This window comes from Gymnoscopelus braueri (genome assembly GCF_963280865.1).
Source record: "Gymnoscopelus braueri genome assembly, chromosome: 23".
Lineage (NCBI taxonomy): Eukaryota > Metazoa > Chordata > Actinopteri > Myctophiformes > Myctophidae > Gymnoscopelus > Gymnoscopelus braueri.
Window position 1 is genome coordinate 33457951 of NC_137625.1, and position 18985 is coordinate 33476935.

At 43.0% G+C, this 18985-nt stretch overlaps 1 protein-coding gene across 1 annotated transcript in view; it reads left to right on the plus strand.

Moving 5' to 3' along the window:
* The window catches only part of LOC308079271 (GRAM domain-containing protein 4-like), a 72781-nt gene extending 55757 nt beyond the window's left edge, over nucleotides 1-17024 (plus strand). Inside the window, exons 11-19 of the mRNA XM_080420658.1 lie at nucleotides 1531-1602; nucleotides 2266-2309; nucleotides 2784-2893; nucleotides 3886-4040; nucleotides 9043-9190; nucleotides 9821-9914; nucleotides 10092-10182; nucleotides 12162-12230; nucleotides 13693-17024. Coding sequence (XP_080276784.1) covers nucleotides 1531-1602; nucleotides 2266-2309; nucleotides 2784-2893; nucleotides 3886-4040; nucleotides 9043-9190; nucleotides 9821-9914; nucleotides 10092-10182; nucleotides 12162-12230; nucleotides 13693-13806 — 897 coding nt within the window. The 3' untranslated portion in view covers nucleotides 13807-17024. The remainder of the gene's footprint in view (nucleotides 1-1530; nucleotides 1603-2265; nucleotides 2310-2783; nucleotides 2894-3885; nucleotides 4041-9042; nucleotides 9191-9820; nucleotides 9915-10091; nucleotides 10183-12161; nucleotides 12231-13692) is intronic.
* Nucleotides 17025-18985: the final 1961 nt, after the last annotated feature.

Consider the following 18985-nt stretch of genomic DNA (forward strand, 5'->3'; position numbering starts at 1 on the left):
CATCGCTTCTTTAAGGGGACCATAAGGGTCCATTTGGTTCCATTTGTACGGGTGGTTGCGTCGTTGTGTTTACATGTGCAGTGGAATAACGGCCGTTACGAGTGAAACGCTCAAAAGTTTCACTCGTCCTCTGTCTCCGTTGACAATTTTAATAATCCAAATGATAATAATCTGTTTAGGAAACTCTTAAAAACGCGAATGAATGACTAGTGTCGCCTAGTGTGACATATTCAATGTGCGCTGTCTTCTCAGTCTATCGTTGCCGAAAATGGCTGATCTACAAGCTCACAACGTGGTGCGAACAGACGCGGTGTGAGCTTGGAGATCGGCCATGTTTGGTGCGTGACACTGTTGTACGATGAAGTATAAATTGCGCTTTTAAAGTGACAGTACACACATTAACCAGTTAACAGTTTCTTCAATATTATTTTCCAAAAGTAAAAAGGTCACTTAAAATGTAGTGCAAGTGATACATTTTGGCTAAAACAAAGACAAAAGAATAGAAAAAATAAATATGCATTTTTTGTTTATAAAGAGCTGAAGAGACATGGAGATTTTATGTTGACAGGTCAGTTAAAGCAAAGAAATGTCAGGTACATAATTTTTTTGTAACAAAAAATAAATAAAAATGATGTTGTTTTGACCTGAGCTTTTACTGTTAGGGTTATTTTTTTTCTATTCTAAAACCGAAAAAAAAGCATTGAGTGTCATTATTTTGATTCATTGACATTTTCTGAATTTTCGTTATTGTTCAATAAAAAGGACTGAACTGAGTTCATTGTCTGAGTTGCATTGCTGATAGTAGGCCTCAAAAAAAATAATGTTGTGTACTGTAGCTATTTACTGAAAATATTTATCATTTTTTTATAATCCATCCATCGATTCTTCAAACGCTTATCCGGAGCCGGGTCGCGGGGGCAACAGATCCCGAGGCGTTCCCAGGCCAGTGTGGAGATGTAATCCCCCCATCTGGTCCTTGGTCTGCCCCGGGGTCTCCTTCCAGTGGGACGTGCAATTAATTAATTCATAATTAATTTATATATAATCTTCATAACATTTTTTAAAGTGATATGCTGTAGTTATAGCAGTGACTGAGACAACAGACTGAAAAACAATGATGTATAACTGAATGTGCATGAGCGTGCATGCGTGTCTCCGTGTCTGCGTGCCCAGTCTGCCCACCTCAAGTCACCATTTGACCAATCTTGCCCGGACACCAAAATGAGTTTGACACCCCTGCTTTAAATGAAGTGTTGAATGTACACTTTATACTCACAGTGTGACACTTTGTGAGCTTGTAAATCAGCTATTTTCGGGGCATGACACCAAAGTAACAAGTAACAAAGTATATCGTCTCTGTCGGGTGGAAACCTCAAAAACCTCAAAACTGTTACTTTTAAGGATTCAAATTCAAAAATAGCAGATCGACATGTTCAAAACGTGTCGCGATATTTAGCCCTTAGGTTTCATTGAACTAAACTTGACTTTCCCTTGATGTCCCTCCACTACCTGGTGCAAATCCCACTGTAGGAGCCTCCAAAGGAAGACCTGACCGTATCGGAGAAGTTCCAGCTGGTGCTTGACGTGGCACAGAAAGCCCAGGTACATGAACAATGCTTGTTTTTTTTTCTAATCACTGATTTCTAAATCAGCGATTCTCAAAGTGCGGTCCAGCAATAGGAATATAGCATTACAAAAATCAATGTAACCACTAGGGGTGTCACGGTACACTAATTTCACGATACACTATATTGGGCCATCATTTTCAGTCTAAAAGGGCTTTATTTATTAAACAAAGTGCTTTAAAATTATACAAGTCCTAACGTAGGCCAATGTTAACACATCATACAGTAAGAACTCTTGTAACATTCACCAGCCAAAAAAAACGATACATATCGTCACGTTTTAATATCGCGATATATCATGGGACGATATATTGTGACCCCCTTAGTCCCCATTAACCCTATTTTATACATCACATGTATCCATGTATTGCATTATATTTAGCATCTTTCCCCAAAGCGTTTTACAATGTGCATTACATTCACCTATTCACACACACATTACACACATTCACGGCGCAGGAAACCATGCAAGGCACCAACCTGCTCATTGAGAGCAGCTAGGGGTTCAGTGTCTTGCTCAAGGACACTTCGACACTAACCCAGGGGGAGAGCCGGGGATTGAACCAGGAACCTATGAATAGAATGGCTGTTCAGCATTCATTCATAATGGTGTGTCTTTCCTCTTCCTCTTCTCTTCCAGAACCTCTTTGGTAAGATGTCAGATGTTTTGGAGAAGATCAAGAAGTAAGTCAAATAGTTTAAAGGTCTCATTATCAAATTGATCCAAAACTGTTACTTTTCAGCATTCAAATTTAAAAACATCAAAAGTAGCAGATCTACAAGTTCAAAACGTGTCGCTTCGCGCCACGTTTCGAGCTTGTAGATCTGCTACTTTTGATGCTTTTGTGTGACGCTGTAGTAGGGCGTCAAAATATGGAGATAAGAGGTTTCTGCCCCGACAGCAACGTAATAATGCATTATACGTATGTTTATAAAGCATTATAGAAATGGAATGTATAGCAAGTGTTACCGATAAGATGTTTTTTTCCTCACGTACGTGTGTATTTGTGTGCATGTGTGCGTGCGTGTGTGCGTGCGTGTGTGTGTGTGTGTGTGTGTGTGTGTGTGTGTGTGTGTGTGTGTGTGTGTGTGTGTGTGTGTGTGTGTGTGTGTGTGTGTGTGTGTGTGTGTGTGTGTGTGTGTGTGTGTGCGCGCCAGTCTGTTCATGTGGGTCCAACCAGAGTATACACAGAAGTTGTATGTGGGACTGTGGCTCGCTTTCATCACTTCCTGTGTCATGCCCTACAAACTACTGGGCTTCATGATGGGTGAGAGAGACACACACACACACACACACTCTCACACTTGAGCACTTGACCTAGTCGAGTGCTAAGGGTCATTTGTTCTTACATTTTTGTTACTTGAAAGTTTAAATCAGATGGCATGTTATTTAGACAGATTAGACAGGTTCATTGTTTACCTGGTATCCTGTAGTTTCAATGTACATATTGTTATTTTTGATAGTATATTGTTTAGACTGATGCTATACAGTAGGTTCCTGGTTTACCTGTGATATAGATTACTGAGGCACTACACTGTCTCTAGAGCTACACTTGATGTATGTGTTTAGCTTGCTTATTGTAAGTCCCTCTGGTTAAAGAGCGTCTGCTAAATGCCTACATTGTATATACTGTGTGTCGCTGTGGTGGATATAAAAGCACTTTTTCTTTACAAATGTCTAGGATGAAGCTAGGGGTGATAATCAGATCTGCATCAGGCTCACTGAGTGTACAAAAGACCTTAAGCTCACATTTCTTTTTTTTTTTTACAAACACGCCTACTCCACAATTTGCCCGAAATAGAACCAGCAGGGTTCATGTAGTTAATCAGTGGCAGGTATTGAATAGAGCTCCAGGCAAGGAGAGAGAATTACATTTCACTGTGGCTGCGTTTATTGAGCCACCACTTTTCCGATGCCTGCTTTGTGTCTCTCTGTCTGTCTGTCTGTCTGTCTGTCTGTCTGTCTGTCTGTCTGTCTGTCTGTCTGTCTGTGTGTGTCTCAGCCTCCCCCCTCTTGACGGATGCTAGCACACACATTACTGTACATATGCACAGAGAGATGCTCCATTTTAATATATCATGGGTTTAATTACTGTAGTATAGTTTTATTGTGTTACGTAGTGTTTTTCTTTTGTATATGGACCTGGGTATCTGTGTGTTGTGACTGAAAATAAAGAAATTTAAAGTGAAGTGTGTCTCTCTCTCTCCATCTCTTTCTGTCTGTCTGTCTCTCTGTCTCTCCCTCCCTACCTCCCTCTAGGCCTGTATGCAGGTATAAAGTTCTTCATCATAGACTTCCTGTTTAAGAGCTGTCCTAAGCTCAGAGATAAGTATGACACCCCCAGCATAGTGTGGCACAGCCTGCCCACCGACCCCCAGCTCAAAGAGAGGACCAACGCCCTGGTGGCGCGACGGGTACATGACACACATACACGCACGTACACGCACGTACACACGCACACACACACACACACACGCACACACACACACACACACACACACACACACACACACACACACACACACACACACACACACACACACACACACACACACACACACACACACACACACACACACACACACACAGACTCACTTTTTTCAGTTTTGTTACACGCACACATGCAAGCACGCGTGCATCTACTCACTCACTCACTCACTCACTCAAATGCGCATACAGGTATTTCATGCTAGTATAAAAAAACATTACATTGGGGTTGTTTTTAGGTCGAATGAGTGAACACAAGTGCCATCTAGTGGACATAAGTGACTATTGCGCCCACCTAGGAGTAGTTCAACTCTCTAAAATGCTACTACTGAGGTTACATGATAGCAGATTCTCTGATTGGAATAACAAAAAAATAAAGTGTGAAATGAATGCCTCAAACCCCATATCATGTGTTATATTTCACTGTCTGTACAGTATACGTGTTACGCTTGATTTGTGCTCTGTCATAACGACGGTGTTCGCGCACGCCGAAGATAGCCGATCTACAAGGTCACTATGCGTCGGCTGTTTTTGGCGCCGCGATGCCGTCGTGCGACCGAGCACAAACCGGGCTTCATGAGGTATGTATGCTGTGTGTGTGTGTGTGTGATTTGTCACGGTATGAATCACGTTATCCTGTCATTTTCCTCTCTCTCAGCTGTCTGGCGAGAAGGTATGGATGCCAATGAGTCTGTCACACTGCTAGTGGCTGAGTGTGTGTGTGTGTGTGTGTGTGTGTGTGTGTGTGCGTGTGCGTGTGTGTGTATGTGAGAGAGACACACACCTCATGGGAGTGACTTGGCTTGTTGGTGACATGGAATGGATTCAAATGTCTGTAAATTTGACGTTTCACTGTTTGTTTGTTTTTCAACACAGTGGTGACACCATCATCAGCCTTTGTTCAAATGATCAGAAATACAAATTCCACGATACGTCAGACATTTTGAATCCATTTTGTCACTGACACACTGTAGAAAATGGCTGAGTGCTGCGATAATTTAAACCCCAGTATTTTACTGAGTAGCTCTAGTAGAATCACCCCCTTAACCTCTTAAAGGGAGTATAAGTGATATTTATTTTGTTAAAATAAGTGTTAAATAGCTCTAATGTGCCCATAGCAATCATTGCTATAGAGTGTTTGCTCAGTAACAGGAGTCTCCCTCTCGTCTCTCCAGCTCTTTAATAATCAGAAAATACATTTTCAGTATGGGACACAAATTTCATTAAATTGGTGTCCCACCTGAGAGAGTATTTTCTGTTTATTGAAGAGATGGAGAGATGGTGAGACCCCTGTTACTGAACAAACTGCAACGATGATTACTATGAGAATATTAGATGTTTAACGTTTTAACCAAACAAATTGTTCAACCAAACAGATATCACTTACAGCACCTTTAAGCCCTGTATATACTTAGTTGACCGGAGTCCCTCAGGGCTCAATACTAGGGCTCCTCCTGTTTTCGCTGTACATCAAATGCCTTCGGCGAAAATATCAGATCTTACAAGCTCAGGCACTGCCTTGCACCACGTTTTGAACTTTGTAGCAAAATGTTCGGCCCAGAATAGGGATGCTAGGGTTTCGAGTGGCTAAACGTCAGTCATCTAAACATTAGACTGTTTTCATAAACATCGCCCAATCCTTCACCAAAAAAAAACATAGCTGAAAATTCTGTTGCCTATGTTTAGGTCTGATAATTTATTCAGTGTTTCGACATAGCATATAACATGGTACAGGTGTCATTGCCTATCTCTCTCTTTCTGTTCCCTGCCAACGACGTCTTTGGATGTTTGTAAATCATAAGCCCAGACCGCCAAAGACGTCTTTTGAAGCCTGCTGTGTTTTTTTTCCCCCACTAGATGGCGCTCTTCGCTAACACATGAGTGACAATTTCATCCTCAGTGACACACCGTTCACTTCCTTGTTAATCGACCTAGAAAAAACGCCTGTATCTCGCCTCCCTGGTTTTACTCTTTTTTTTGGCGAGACATGCTATATTCAACGGCCTATAACAAACGAACGGGGGGTCACGATGACATTTTGTTGTTCCGCGGAAGCACAGTGAATTAGCAACGATTGGGAGATATATATATAGGATAGGTAAGGAAAACAAAAAATCGCTGGCAGTCTGGGCTTTATTTCTTTATTTACTTTGGCAGTGAATGACAACTACGGTGTAAAAAGTGATTTGTTTCTATGGTCACAAAATGGATCTGCTTACTTTTGATGCTTTCGTGTGACGCCGTAGTATGATCAAGTAGGGCGTTAATTTACAAAAACAAAAACACAAAAAGTTAGAATATGGAGATAAGAGGTTTCTGCCCCGACCGCGACGATATCTAAATGTAATTGCTGACGTCATAAGAAGGTTTAAATATAAATTAAAAAATCACACCCAGTGTGAAGTGGGCGGTGTGGTCATCACAGTGGTCATCACAGTGATGGAAGCTCAAGTGCATAGTCCTATATATAGGTTATTAGTTTCATCATGTGTCTCGCTAGCCAATCACAGTGCTGAATAGAGTCAGCCAATAAAGTCAGCCAATCGCAGTACAGCTAGGGGTGTACTAATGCTAGGGGTGTACTAATTATGAGCCAATCACAGTACAGCGAAGGGTGTACTAATGAGGTGTCCCAACCCCACTTATAGGGGCGGCTACACCGCCCAAAAAATGAGGACCCAGCCAGGAGACTTCAGTCAGATTAAGTGTACATGAATGGCTTCCAACTGGGCTGAGCATGGGTGCACGGTGGGTGGGTTAGGGCACTCTGCTGGGTGACAGGAAGAGTGGGCACTAAGGAGGCGTGGGCACCTCCATGTAAAATTGGCCTTTTTTTGTCCAAAATGTTAAATAATAAAATATTAGGGAAAACTGTCTTAACCCATTAAGACCGGGAAAGCAACCACTTTAACCATTATTTTATACTTTGGCTATTCAAAAATAGTAGATCTACAAGCTTGTAGATCTGCTATTTTTGAAAAATCTTGAACATTTGTGCAAATCTTTGAATACATATTTTTTAAGCGAACATTTGTGACTCAAATCTTTGCTTCTGGGGTTCCCTGGAACGAAATATTTTCAGATGGGGGTCCGCGGCCAAATACATATCATTTTGGGGGTAGCATTTAAGTCTGATAATGATGTACCGTCCATGTTCACATCATGTATACTTTACATTACTTAAGAGTAGACCACTTTTCAAATGTTTTATCTTTTAACATTTAGGACAAAATAGCCAATCTTACATCGAGGTGCCGACTCTTCCTCAGTGCCCACTCTTCTTGTGTCCCTGTGCTGAACGGCATGGCAGCTTCACAGACAATCTGCACTCGGACCCCGGTTGACACTAATCCACTAAACCACACACACACACACACACACACACACACACACACACACACACACACACACACACACACACACACACACACGCACGCAACCAGCTTTCAGACAGGTTTTGTCCACATATCGGCGTCAAAACTAACCGACAAATCCGGCTAAACTGTGTTATGCTGAAACGAATACAGTGCGTTTGCTAAACAAATGAGTGATCTCTGCTTTGCACGATGCCACCACCAGCCCCCCCTCGCCTGCATCGGAGATGCATTTGCAAGGCTATACTCAAATTAAAGGGATAGTTCACCCCCAAAAGGATTTTTTTTTCTATCGATAAGTCACCCCTTGGAGACTTGAATTCATGGATATTTTTTTGTTTTTGTCGCATTCCTAAGCCAATAATTTGATGACCGGTAGGAGACACGAAGAGTCTCCTTTGTGTCTCCTACCGGAACCGCTGCCTACCGGTTCGCTGGTCATCAAATTATTGGCTTAGGAATGCGACAAAAGCAAAAAAAATATCCATGAATTCAAGTCTCCATGGGGCATCACATCGATAGAAAAAGTTATGTTTTGGGTGAACTATCCCATTGAGACCTGTTGCTACCTATACGTTGTTATACCTTTCAATCCGGATGCCACCTCTGTGTCTCATTAGTTGTTGCTATAATATAGTAACATAATTTTTTATTTTTTATTTTTAGTAAGAATTTGAACGTTTTCAGAAAAGGTTATAGGTTTTAGAAGACGTTTTTAGAATCGGCCTCAGGTCTAAATGGGTTAAGAAAGTACATGAAGTGATGTTTGGATGATATATTGAGTACCTAAGGTACCACTGTTATCCCAAATGCTAAAAGAAAAACAAAAAAGTAGCCGCTACAGTACGTTACAATGCACTACCGCCACAAATTACCACCAAGTAGCCCAAACTTTAGACACGATGTTGCCCAAAATAATTTGTGGTACATCGAGGAAGTTTGAGGTGAAATACAATTGTGATTAGTGTGGTGTAGTGTGATTAGTGTGGTGCACATCAAGATCCTGAGTATTAGTTCAACTCTTGTGTCGGACGGTAGGTCTTGGTACGTTGGGGTTACTTTGTGTTGATTAACCAGTTAAACCTTTGGCTCGATTACGATTAATCAATTATTGAATTTTTGTGTGTGAAAATAGCAAATCTACAAGCTCACACTACACTTGTAGATGTTCTATTATCGCACGCCACCATTGTGCACTGAAGGTGTATAGTTCAGACTAAATCTTTTAGTTTATTATAAAATAAAAAATATATTTGAAATGTATCGTGTCGATTCGTTGATATATAAGACATTTTTAAAAAATGTATTGTATGTAAAATGTATTTGTATACAAATTATTGTATTGACCTACACGAGCAAGACTAAGTTGGTTAATGTGGGTTTTAAAACAAACAGTATTTTGGCTTAATTGCCCAGTCTTAGTGCATGGTGTTCAGAACCATCTCACTGTTAAACACATTTCTCTCTCTTCATTTCTCCCCTCAATCCTTTGTTCCTCCCCACCCTCCCTGTCACCCTCTCACCTCCCTCTCCTCCACCACCTTCTCCTCACCAGGTCCAGCCTCTGGTGGCCTCCAGGAGCAGCATAGCGGCCGTGCCCTTAGGGCTGAGCAGAGAAGAGGAGACGGGTCGCTTCCACAGCACCAAGAAGGGAGCCTTCCACGAGATCTTCAACCTGCCGGAGACAGAGCGCCCTCTGGCGGGTGAGACCATTCACTCCGGCTAGCCCACTACCTAAAAGAAGGCTGCAGCTAAATCCTGTGTTAGTTTTTAACACATTCATTGCCATGGTGTAAAGCGCATTGTGCAGGTGTCTTGGGTGCGTTTCCAACTTCCATTTTCACTAGTTGAAGGTTATGCAAGGGGACATATCCACATAGAACTGTGGTTCCCAAACTGGGGGTCCTTCTAATATGATTATTCAGCCATTTCAAATCCGCCATATTTCTATATCCGGTCCGAAAGATTTACTCGAAAATGAATGCTATTGGTTGGGACCAGAGTAGGGGTGGGGAATTAATGCTATTGGTTGTGTAGCTTGTCAACCAAATCATCACAAGGTAGCCACGCCCCTCCTACAGCATACCCTACTTTATCATCAATTTTAAAATAAATGGGACCATAATTTACCAAAACGCATATCATGGTGATTGAAAGAAGACTTTAAACTAGCGACTGGAAGCATATAGTACAATGTTTATTAAGGTAATAATAAAATCAAGTGACAGACACGACAGACACGGCCCCTTATTGGAACGTGTGTGTTTGTCCTTGGTGTGTTAGTGTGTGTCTTGTCCTCAGTGTGTTAACAATTATGTATGTTTTGTCCTCAGTGTGTGAGAACGGCTGGAGGTGTTGTCTGATCAACAGAGACAGAAAGATGCCTACAGACTACATTAGAAATGGAATTCTGTACGTCACAGAGAGGTAAACACGTTGCTTCTCTCTCTCTCTCTCTCTCTCTCTCTCTCTCTCTCTCTCTCTCTCCCTCTCTCCAACTTCAACTATTTCAATGAGGTGATTGGTATGACTGATAAAATATCACAGAATATTTTGGTTCTCTATTCTCTCTCATTCCTCAATTGCTCTCTTTCTCTCTCTCAGTTCCCTGTGCTTTGAGAGCTCTAGTTCCAGGTCCAACGCCTCCAAGAAGAATAAAGTCATCAAGCTGATAGACATCACAGACATACAGAAGGTAAGAATACAGTCATCAAGCCGATAGACATCACAGACATACAGAAGGTAAGAATACAGTCATCAAGCTGATAGACATCACAGACATACAGAAGGTAAGAATACAGTCATCAAGCCGATAGACATCACAGACATACAGAAGGTAAGAATACAGTCATCAAGCCGATAGACATCACAGACATACAGAAGGTAAGAATACTGTCATCAAGCTGATAGACATCACAGACATACAGAAGGTAAGGCATTTTCAGGTGCGGATAACAATTTTATCCAATCAGGAGAGAGAACTCACACAGGATACAGGATAAACAGTTGAATTTGAAAGTGATGACACAAAGAAATGAGCACAACACAATTGGAACTGGAATACTATAAAAACGGAAGCTGATAAAGTGGTACCCCCTCCTGATTGGCTGAATTTGGTAACCCACCTGAACATTTGTTTTTTGTTTATTAAAGAGCTGGAGAGACGGGGAGACTCCTGTTACTGAACAAACAGTCTATAGAGCACCGAAGTCTGACGTAATTTACACATCCTACCTGGGTCGCGGTTTTTCCCTCCCCGTTCTGAATTCCCATAGACGTGTTTAATATCGCGTCAAATAAGAACTGTGTTCCAAAAATAAATAAATGACCCCGGCGGTTTTACTCATATGGATATAAAGCATCAATTGACGGTGAGAAAACGCTAATGTTACTTACGACGAATTAGTAAAATTTTCGCCAGAAACAGACTGTTTCAACTATGAGTGACTGACTATCATAAACGATACAGAGCCACCTCCCTGACAATATCGCAGAGACAGTTTGTTTATTTTTGGACCACAATTCTTATATGAGACGATTCTAAGATGACCCAATGTTATTCTCCATAGCTAAATTACTTTACGAACCAGGGGACGAGTGACATCAGGACTTCTGTACTAGTCTATAGCAATGATTACGAACCTAATATAGAGCTTTAACCTTTTAACCAAAAACTGTAAATATCACTTGTAAGTTACAACAAAGTGTATTGACTATATTCACGCAGCGGCCATTTTGGCATTTAATGCCACCCAAATGCCACCCCAACGGATCAGTTTTTTAAAATTGATTCTGTGTTTTATCGGGAGCCAGTGAAGGTCGTGGAGGACTGGGGTGATGTGGTCTCTGGATTGGGTTCTGGTGAGGAGGCGGGCAGCCAAGTTTTGCACATATTGAAGTTTCTTGAGAACTTTGGAGGTGGCACCGTAAAGGAGATAAGCTTTAAGTTTAATGTACATGATATCATGGGGAAAAGCATGTTAGACACACAGTCTGACACAGGTCGGTGGTACGGTAGTTCTGCCAACGACAAGCACAGGGACCAGATCATAGTTATACTGGTTGCGGTATAAGAACCATAACAAGACAAGCTGAAACCAAAACAATAGCTACCAGGCCTAAATTATTATTTTAAGTGTCAGAGTTAAATGAATACTCCAGGTTGTATTGTGTGTGTGTGTGTGTGTGTGTGTGTGTGTGTGTGTGTGTGTGTGTGTGTGTGTGTGTGTGTGTGTGTGTGTGTGTGTGTGTGTGTGTGTGTGTGTGTGTGTGTGTGTGTGTGTGTGTGTGGATTGCCTCCAAGATTATCGGACTTCCCACACCAACACTTTCTGATATGAACAATAAGGCCATCACACTCTTAGCACTCAAAATAGCAAGTGACATTAATCATCCCTTACATTGTCACTTTGAACTTGTGCCATTTGGATGAAGATGGCAGAGTTTTTCCCATTCACATTTGTCCTTTCAGCCATTGCGGCATTAAACAAACTGCCTCGCTGGTTTTTGTGTATAGTGGGGACCTCATGCATTGTCTTGGCTTGGTTTAATGTGTTTTTCTGTTGAACATACTGTGAAGATGACTTTCCCTGGAGGGGACAATAAAGATGATTATTATCATTTCTATTATTATTACTGGTATTGAGCCTCTTGTGTTTCCGTGTGTCCTTCCAGTACAAGGTGCTGTCCGTTCTGCCAGGTAGTGGGATGGGCATCTCCATAGCCACGCCCTCCACACAGAAGGTACGGAGCAGCACACACTAGAACTACACTGTGATATCCTCAGGGTTCATTAACCTCTGTGAGTGTACACATGTAACACATTCGTACACTCTCAGAGGTACAAATATGGCTGAGTGGATAGAGAGACCCATAGACATAAATATGTAGACTCAACTTAACCCATTAAGACCTGAGGCGATTCTTTAAAAAAATCAAAATCCTAGCAGTTTTTGGAATGTTTTTTTATTTATTTTTTTCAAGATTTTTCAAAAATAGCAGATTTACAAGCTCATAGCGTGGCACTTGGTGCCGCGCTATGAGCTTGTATATCTGCTGTTTTTGAATAGCCTAAAGAAATGACACAGATGCGTACCAGGTCTTAATGGGTTAAGTTAGACTAAACTTAAGTACCTGAGATTAAAACGTTTTTCTGTTTATAATCATCATTACTCTTACTATTTACGTAAGAAAACACACATTTTCATAACAAACGCTTGATTCTTAACCGGAAAATAAATCAGTGAGTTATGATAACTTGTTAATGTGGAGAGGCCTCCTGCTCCAATAGATATACATGGGCCATACATTATATGCAATAGAAGACACAGACCTGCCCCTGCCAATATGGCGGCCGCATTGAGGCATCGCTCCAATGAGCAGCAGCAGCCAATGTGGTATCTACGCGTATATATCAGAGCCATCTGAGCAGCAATCTCCTGGGTGAAGCTGTAGAAGCAATTTTCCTCCCCTGCGTTCCAGAAAATACCCCCCCCCCTTACAAAATTATTACAGAGCAAGTTTTACTTTGATCTTCACTCTTGTGTTTCATTAAAAGTGACGTATTATGGCTTTAGAAGTCGTGTGTTCTATTCCATCCCTGCTGACCGCCGGAGGCGGTGCTTAAAGCGCTGAATATTCAGCGCTTTAAGTACCGCCTCTGGCAGTCATTCGGGATTCATATAACCGTAGTTACATACCGTCACCTTGCTGAAATAATGTATGGGCTAAGTAATTTGTTCCCTAAATCAGCTCTTCTTCGTAAAATCGCCTAAATCCTTATTGAAAAGATCATGCTGTTCCCACCCCAGTAGTATATTGGCCTATGTCAACTCAACAGTGACATAAAATGTGACAATTGTTCTTGGCCTAAGTCACATTGTCTTGCGACTTAGGCCAGACAAATTGCCTAAATTTGGAGTAAGTCAGTTACTCCACAAACAATTTAGCAAAAAGTCAGGTTTACAATTGCCTAAGTCAAAACACAAATTGGCCTAAGTCATTTAATCCTCTTATGTTGTTACATAACTGACAGACAGCGTTATTTGTACGTCAATAGCCATATATTGTTATAAACTTTTTTGTGTGAAATAATTAAGAAATATCATATAGTTTTCAGTTATTTTCAGTTTTATGAAAAACTTGACATAGGCCATTATTTTAAGAAGGTGACAATACGTAACTGTCGTATTCTCTGTGTCCTCAGCCGCTGGTGTTTGGCGCCATGATCCACCGAGACGAGGCGTTCGAGGCCATCTTCACCCAGTACATGAAGATCCTCACGTCCACCGCCAAACCTCCAGGCAGCCCAGAGCACTAGGCGGACCCCCGCTCCACCGACAGCACCCCCACATAGGGGGGGGGGGTATGCGGGGGCTATAGGTATCGACGACAACCCGCCCCTTTTGAACTTGACTGGAAGATAAGATTCACGCACCACACGTCTTCTCCGTTTTCCCAAGGACCCGCCCCCCTTCCCCTCGTCCTCCGTATGTGATTGGACGTCGAGCTGACCTTCTCCTACAGCGTACGCGATTGGACCTCGGCTTTCTTGTCATCTAAAAAAGGCCACCGTCGGACGTCGATGGGACAGGTGGATTCTGTATTTTCCACGTCAGGGTGTCGGCGATTTTGAAAAACGTCACGCAGGTGAATTCAGGCAGTTATCAGTCAGCAGATGCCTGGTGGGTGGGTGTGGGTGGGGGGCTGGTCCTCCTTCCCCCTCACAGATGTGTGGGTGACTCTCTTGAGAAGATTGCTGGGCAGGGGTTTGTGCCCTGCACGGGGACGTGTCTGTGTGCGGTCGTGGGCTGAAGAAGCTTGAGTTTCTCTTTGCCTACAGAAGTTCAGATTGTATACTCTGTTTAGCCAAAGAACTATGAGAAATGTCCATGAAACGGCCCACCAGTGTCGGTCGGTCGGTCGCTCCCCTGGACGATCATCGGATGTAATGGGTGCAAGTATCCAGTATCTGACTTATTATCTGGCTGATTGGAAAACCGCCCTTCTTAAAAATAAAAAATAAACGTTAAAAAAATAAGTTCCTCTAGGTGTGCGTTTGTGCGCGCGTGTCAGCGAGTCACTGACATTTGTGAAGCTGTACTGGCTGTGAACAAGTCAGCCATTGTTTGACTGACTGACAAAGGAATACTGTGTGTTTGCGTTGCTACTGTGTAATTATAATTTGTATTTGTTTTGCAGCAACACAATTGCTTTCGATGTCTTCTTGGTCTTAAAAAAACGAAAACAAATCGACACGCTCCAGTGAGCATCTGCTATCGTGCTTGTGTAAGTGGGTGTGTGCGTAGCGAATGTGTTTTTTAAGAAATGCCTTTTACTTTTCTGGGCGTTAATGTCTTTTTGTTTCTTTCGGTTAGGAACGGAGGCTTACCGCACAGTAAAATCCTGAATGTCAATTTAATGTTAAAGATAGGGTAAGTGATTTTGAAGTAAAATAGCTCTATATTCTCATAGTACTATAGCTATAGAGTCTGTTGATCAGTAACAGGAGTCTCCATGTCTCTCCAGCTCTTTATTAAACAGAAAATGCATTTTCAGGTTGGGATACACATTTTATCCAATCAGGATAGAGAACTCAGACAGGATACAGACTAAACAAGTGAAATTGGAAGTGATGACACTAAAAATTAAGCTGATAAATGGGTCTCTCCTGGTTGGCTGAAATGTTGTTACCTTTTTGTTTTAACCAAAAATGATCACTTACCTTACCTTTAATTTAACTTTGAAAGTATAAAAATAGACCCTACAAATGTGTGTTTTGTCACTTGATCTGCTTAAGTACACTCTGGATTCAGATCAAGACTTAAGATGCAGCGGAGAACATTGTTTCATGTACGTATGCGTTCATTGTGCAAACACGTTTTGTTTGTCCCTTCTTCTCATCCCAGACACAGTATTGCCTCAGTCGAATGTCCAGTTGTTTCATCGTAGAGAGCAGGTGTAGACCACTCCTCCAGTCCTTTGAACCATTTCAGGGTAGAACAAAAAAAGCTACCAGTTTTGCCTTTAAACCAATTAATTATTATTCAATAATATAAATGATGATGATGTTTCCCCCCCCCCCCCCCCCCTCCAAAGTAAATAAATACATTTGAAAATAGCTTCAACATCTTTTTTTTTTAGAAACTCTTTGAAACATTTAGACAATCTTTGCCTCTAATGACATGCCCAAAATAGGGATGTAGGCTTAAAGTGGTTACAAGCTCGTGCCTGTGGCGTTGTAGTTCAATTTCACTAGTAGGGGTTAGCAACTGATCCCCAAATGACTGGTATCAGTAGATAACACATTGCAGTAACGCCCCCTTGTGGACAGACTTGCAGACAGAGTGACATACACACAAACATCCGACTCAAGTTTAAGTTACGTCGCACGTGCTGCAGCAGCGAGCCAATGACGCTGCAGACCATAAGCTTCCTTTTTTGAGCAGTCAATGTCCCTTTCGGTAGCGTTCACGCTATGGTCCTTTAAATAACAATGGGTACCGCTTTTTTACATTAAACTCTATGAGAAATGACCAAAACTGCGACCGCATTCCGGCGGCTTTTAGAAGGCGCTCATCCGAGTGCCTTTTCTGGCCGAATGGAGCGCTTTTTAAAGTTGAATATATATATACTGTAGTGTAGCCTTTAATTTTTTTTGAGAAATGAGCTTATAACCTGGACTGCTTTTTTATCAGCTGTCCAATCACGACTGTAAATCCACTTCTACACCTGCTAGTTTAAAACTTTGTTTCCTATAGGACATAGCAGTGGGTGGCCATTTTGTGGTTCCACAGATCGAAAGCCCATTCATTTAAATATTTATATGAATTACTTTAAGCCTGGAACCAAGCCGTCCAGGCTCCTACTGAATCATTATCATGAAACATTTGATTCTGTGTCAAAACATTTTCGAAAACCACAAAGAAAAGGGTATTTATTAAATATAGTATATAATATAATACAGTATTCAAATATATTTTTAGGCTTGCTTCTGCACCAGTAGCCGACGAGAGGTGTACTCTACGGAGCCTTTACCCCCCCCCTCTCTCTTTCCTCTTAACCACCCCGTGGCTATCGACGGGCTCTAGCTTTCGGGACCCGACCGAGCATCTTCGGTCGGCGTCCGACGCTGTCCTTCAAGTCCCGACCCGACAGCACGGCAACATCTACAACTGATTTTCGGCAGCAGACGCTTTCCAACGCCTTCCGCGGCCGACGTCGGCGCGGTGGAGAGTTGCCTTACGGGTAAATGGTAAACAGAGTTAAAAGAAAGCAATGTGCTACAAAATAACTAGATTACCAACATCAAACTTATATGCTACTGTATCTATATGATATACTTTGCATTTGTAGTCAAGCAAACCGTGTATGTATGTCTATCTAAATAACATATGTGAATATGCTATCCTTTTAGACCAAGTGTTTGACTGTGCTCGTGCTGTTTGCATTTCTGTCAAATAAAGTATTCAATCAATCAATCAATCAATCAAACAAACAAGTGACCAACATACATTTCGTGTCTGTCGGGTGGAAATCTCATATGTCCAAAACTGTTACTTCAAATTGAAAAACAGCAAAAGTTGTAGATCGACAAGCTTGTAGATCTGCTACTTTTGATGCTTGTGTGTGACGCTGTAGTATGATCAAGTAGGGCGTTAATTTACGAAAGTTAAAATATGGAGATAAGAGGTTTCTACTTGACAGCAACGATTTGCATAGTATTATCTATTAAAACAGGCAACAAGAAGTGATGCAAGGAATAAAGAGTCCTAGGGTGTGAGGTGGAGTCTGAAGAGTTGAGTGCTAGGGTGTGAGGTGGAGTCTGAAGAGTTGAGTGCTAGGGTGTGAGGTGGAGTCTGAAGAGTTGAGTGCTAGGGTGTGAGGTGGAGTCTGAAGAGTTGAGTGCTAGGGTGTGAGGTGGAGTCTGAAGAGGTGAGTGCTAGGGTGTGAGGTGGAGTCTGAAGAGTTGAGTGCTAGGGTGTGAGGTGGAGTCTGAAGAGTTGAGTGCTAGGGTGTGAGGTGGAGTCTGAAGAGTTGAGTGCTAGGGGGTGAGGTGGAGTCTGAAGAGTTGAGTGTGAGGTGGAGTCTGAAGAGTTGAGTGCTAGGATGTGAGGTGGAGTCTGAAGAGGTGAGTGCTAGGGGGTGAGGTGGAGTCTGAAGAGGTGAGTGCTAGGGGGTGAGGTGGAGTCAGAAGAGGTGAGTACTAGGGGGTGAGGTGGAGTCTGAAGAGGTGAGTACTAGGGGGTGAGGTGGAGTCTGAAGAGTTGAGTGCTAGGGGGTGAGGTGGAGTCAGAAGAGTTGAGTACTAGGGGGTGAGGTGGAGACTGAAGAGTTGAGTGCTAGGGGGTGAGGTGGAGTCAGAAGAGGTGAGTACTAGGGGGTGAGGTGGAGTCTGAAGAGGTGAGCACTAGGGGGTGAGGTGGAGTCTGAAGAGGTGAGTGCTAGGGGGTGAGGTGGAGTCTGAAGAGGTGAGCACTAGGGGGTGAGGTGGAGTCTGAAGAGGTGAGTGCTAGGGGGTGAGGTGGAGTCTGAAGAGTTGAGTGCTAGGGGGTGAGGTGGAGTCTGAAGAGGTGAGTGCTAGGGGTGAGGTGGAGTCTGAAGAGGTGAGTGCTAGGGGGTGAGGTGGAGTCTGAAGAGTTGAGTGCTAGGGGTGAGGTGGAGTCTGAAGAGGTGAGTGCTAGGGGGTGAGGTGGAGTCTGAAGAGGTGAGTGCTAGGGGGTGAGGTGGAGTCTGAAGAGTTGAGTGCTAGGGGTGAGGTGGAGTCTGAAGAGGTGAGTGCTAGGGGGTGAGGTGGAGTCTGAAGAGGTGAGTGCTAGGGGGTGAAGTGGAGTCTGAAGAGGTGAGTGCTAGGGGGTGAGGTGGAGTCTGAAGAGTTGAGTGCTAGGGGGTTAGGTGGAGTCTGAAGAGTTGAGTGCTAGGGGTGAGGTGGAGTCTGAAGAGTTGAGTGCTAGGGGGTTAGGTGGAGTCTGAAGAGTTGAGTGCTAGGGGTGAGGTGGAGTCTGAAGAGTTGAGTGCTAGGGGGTTAGGTGGAGTCTGAAGAGTTGAGTGCTAGGGGTGAGGTGGAGTCTGAAGAGGTGAGTGCTAGGGGGTGAAGTGGAGTCTGAAGAGGTGAGTGCTAGGGGGTGAGGTGGAGTCTGAAGAGTTGAGTGCTAGGGGTGAGGTGGAGTCTGAAGAGGTGAGTGCTAGGGGGTGAAGTGGAGTCTGAAGAGGTGAGTGCTAGGGGGTGAGGTGGAGTCTGAAGAGTTGAGTGCTAGGGGTGAGGTGGAGTCTGAAGAGTTGAGTGCTAGGGGGTTAGGTGGAGTCTGAAGAGGTGAGTGCTAGGGGGTTAGGTGGAGTCTGAAGAGGTGAGTGCTAGGGGGTTAGGTGGAGTCTGAAGAGGTGAGTGGGTGAGGTGGAGTCTGAAGAGGTGAGTGGGTTAGGTGGAGTCTGAAGAGGTGAGTGCTAGGGGGTTAGGTGGAGTCTGAAGAGGTGAGTGGGTGAGGTGGAGTCTGAAGAGG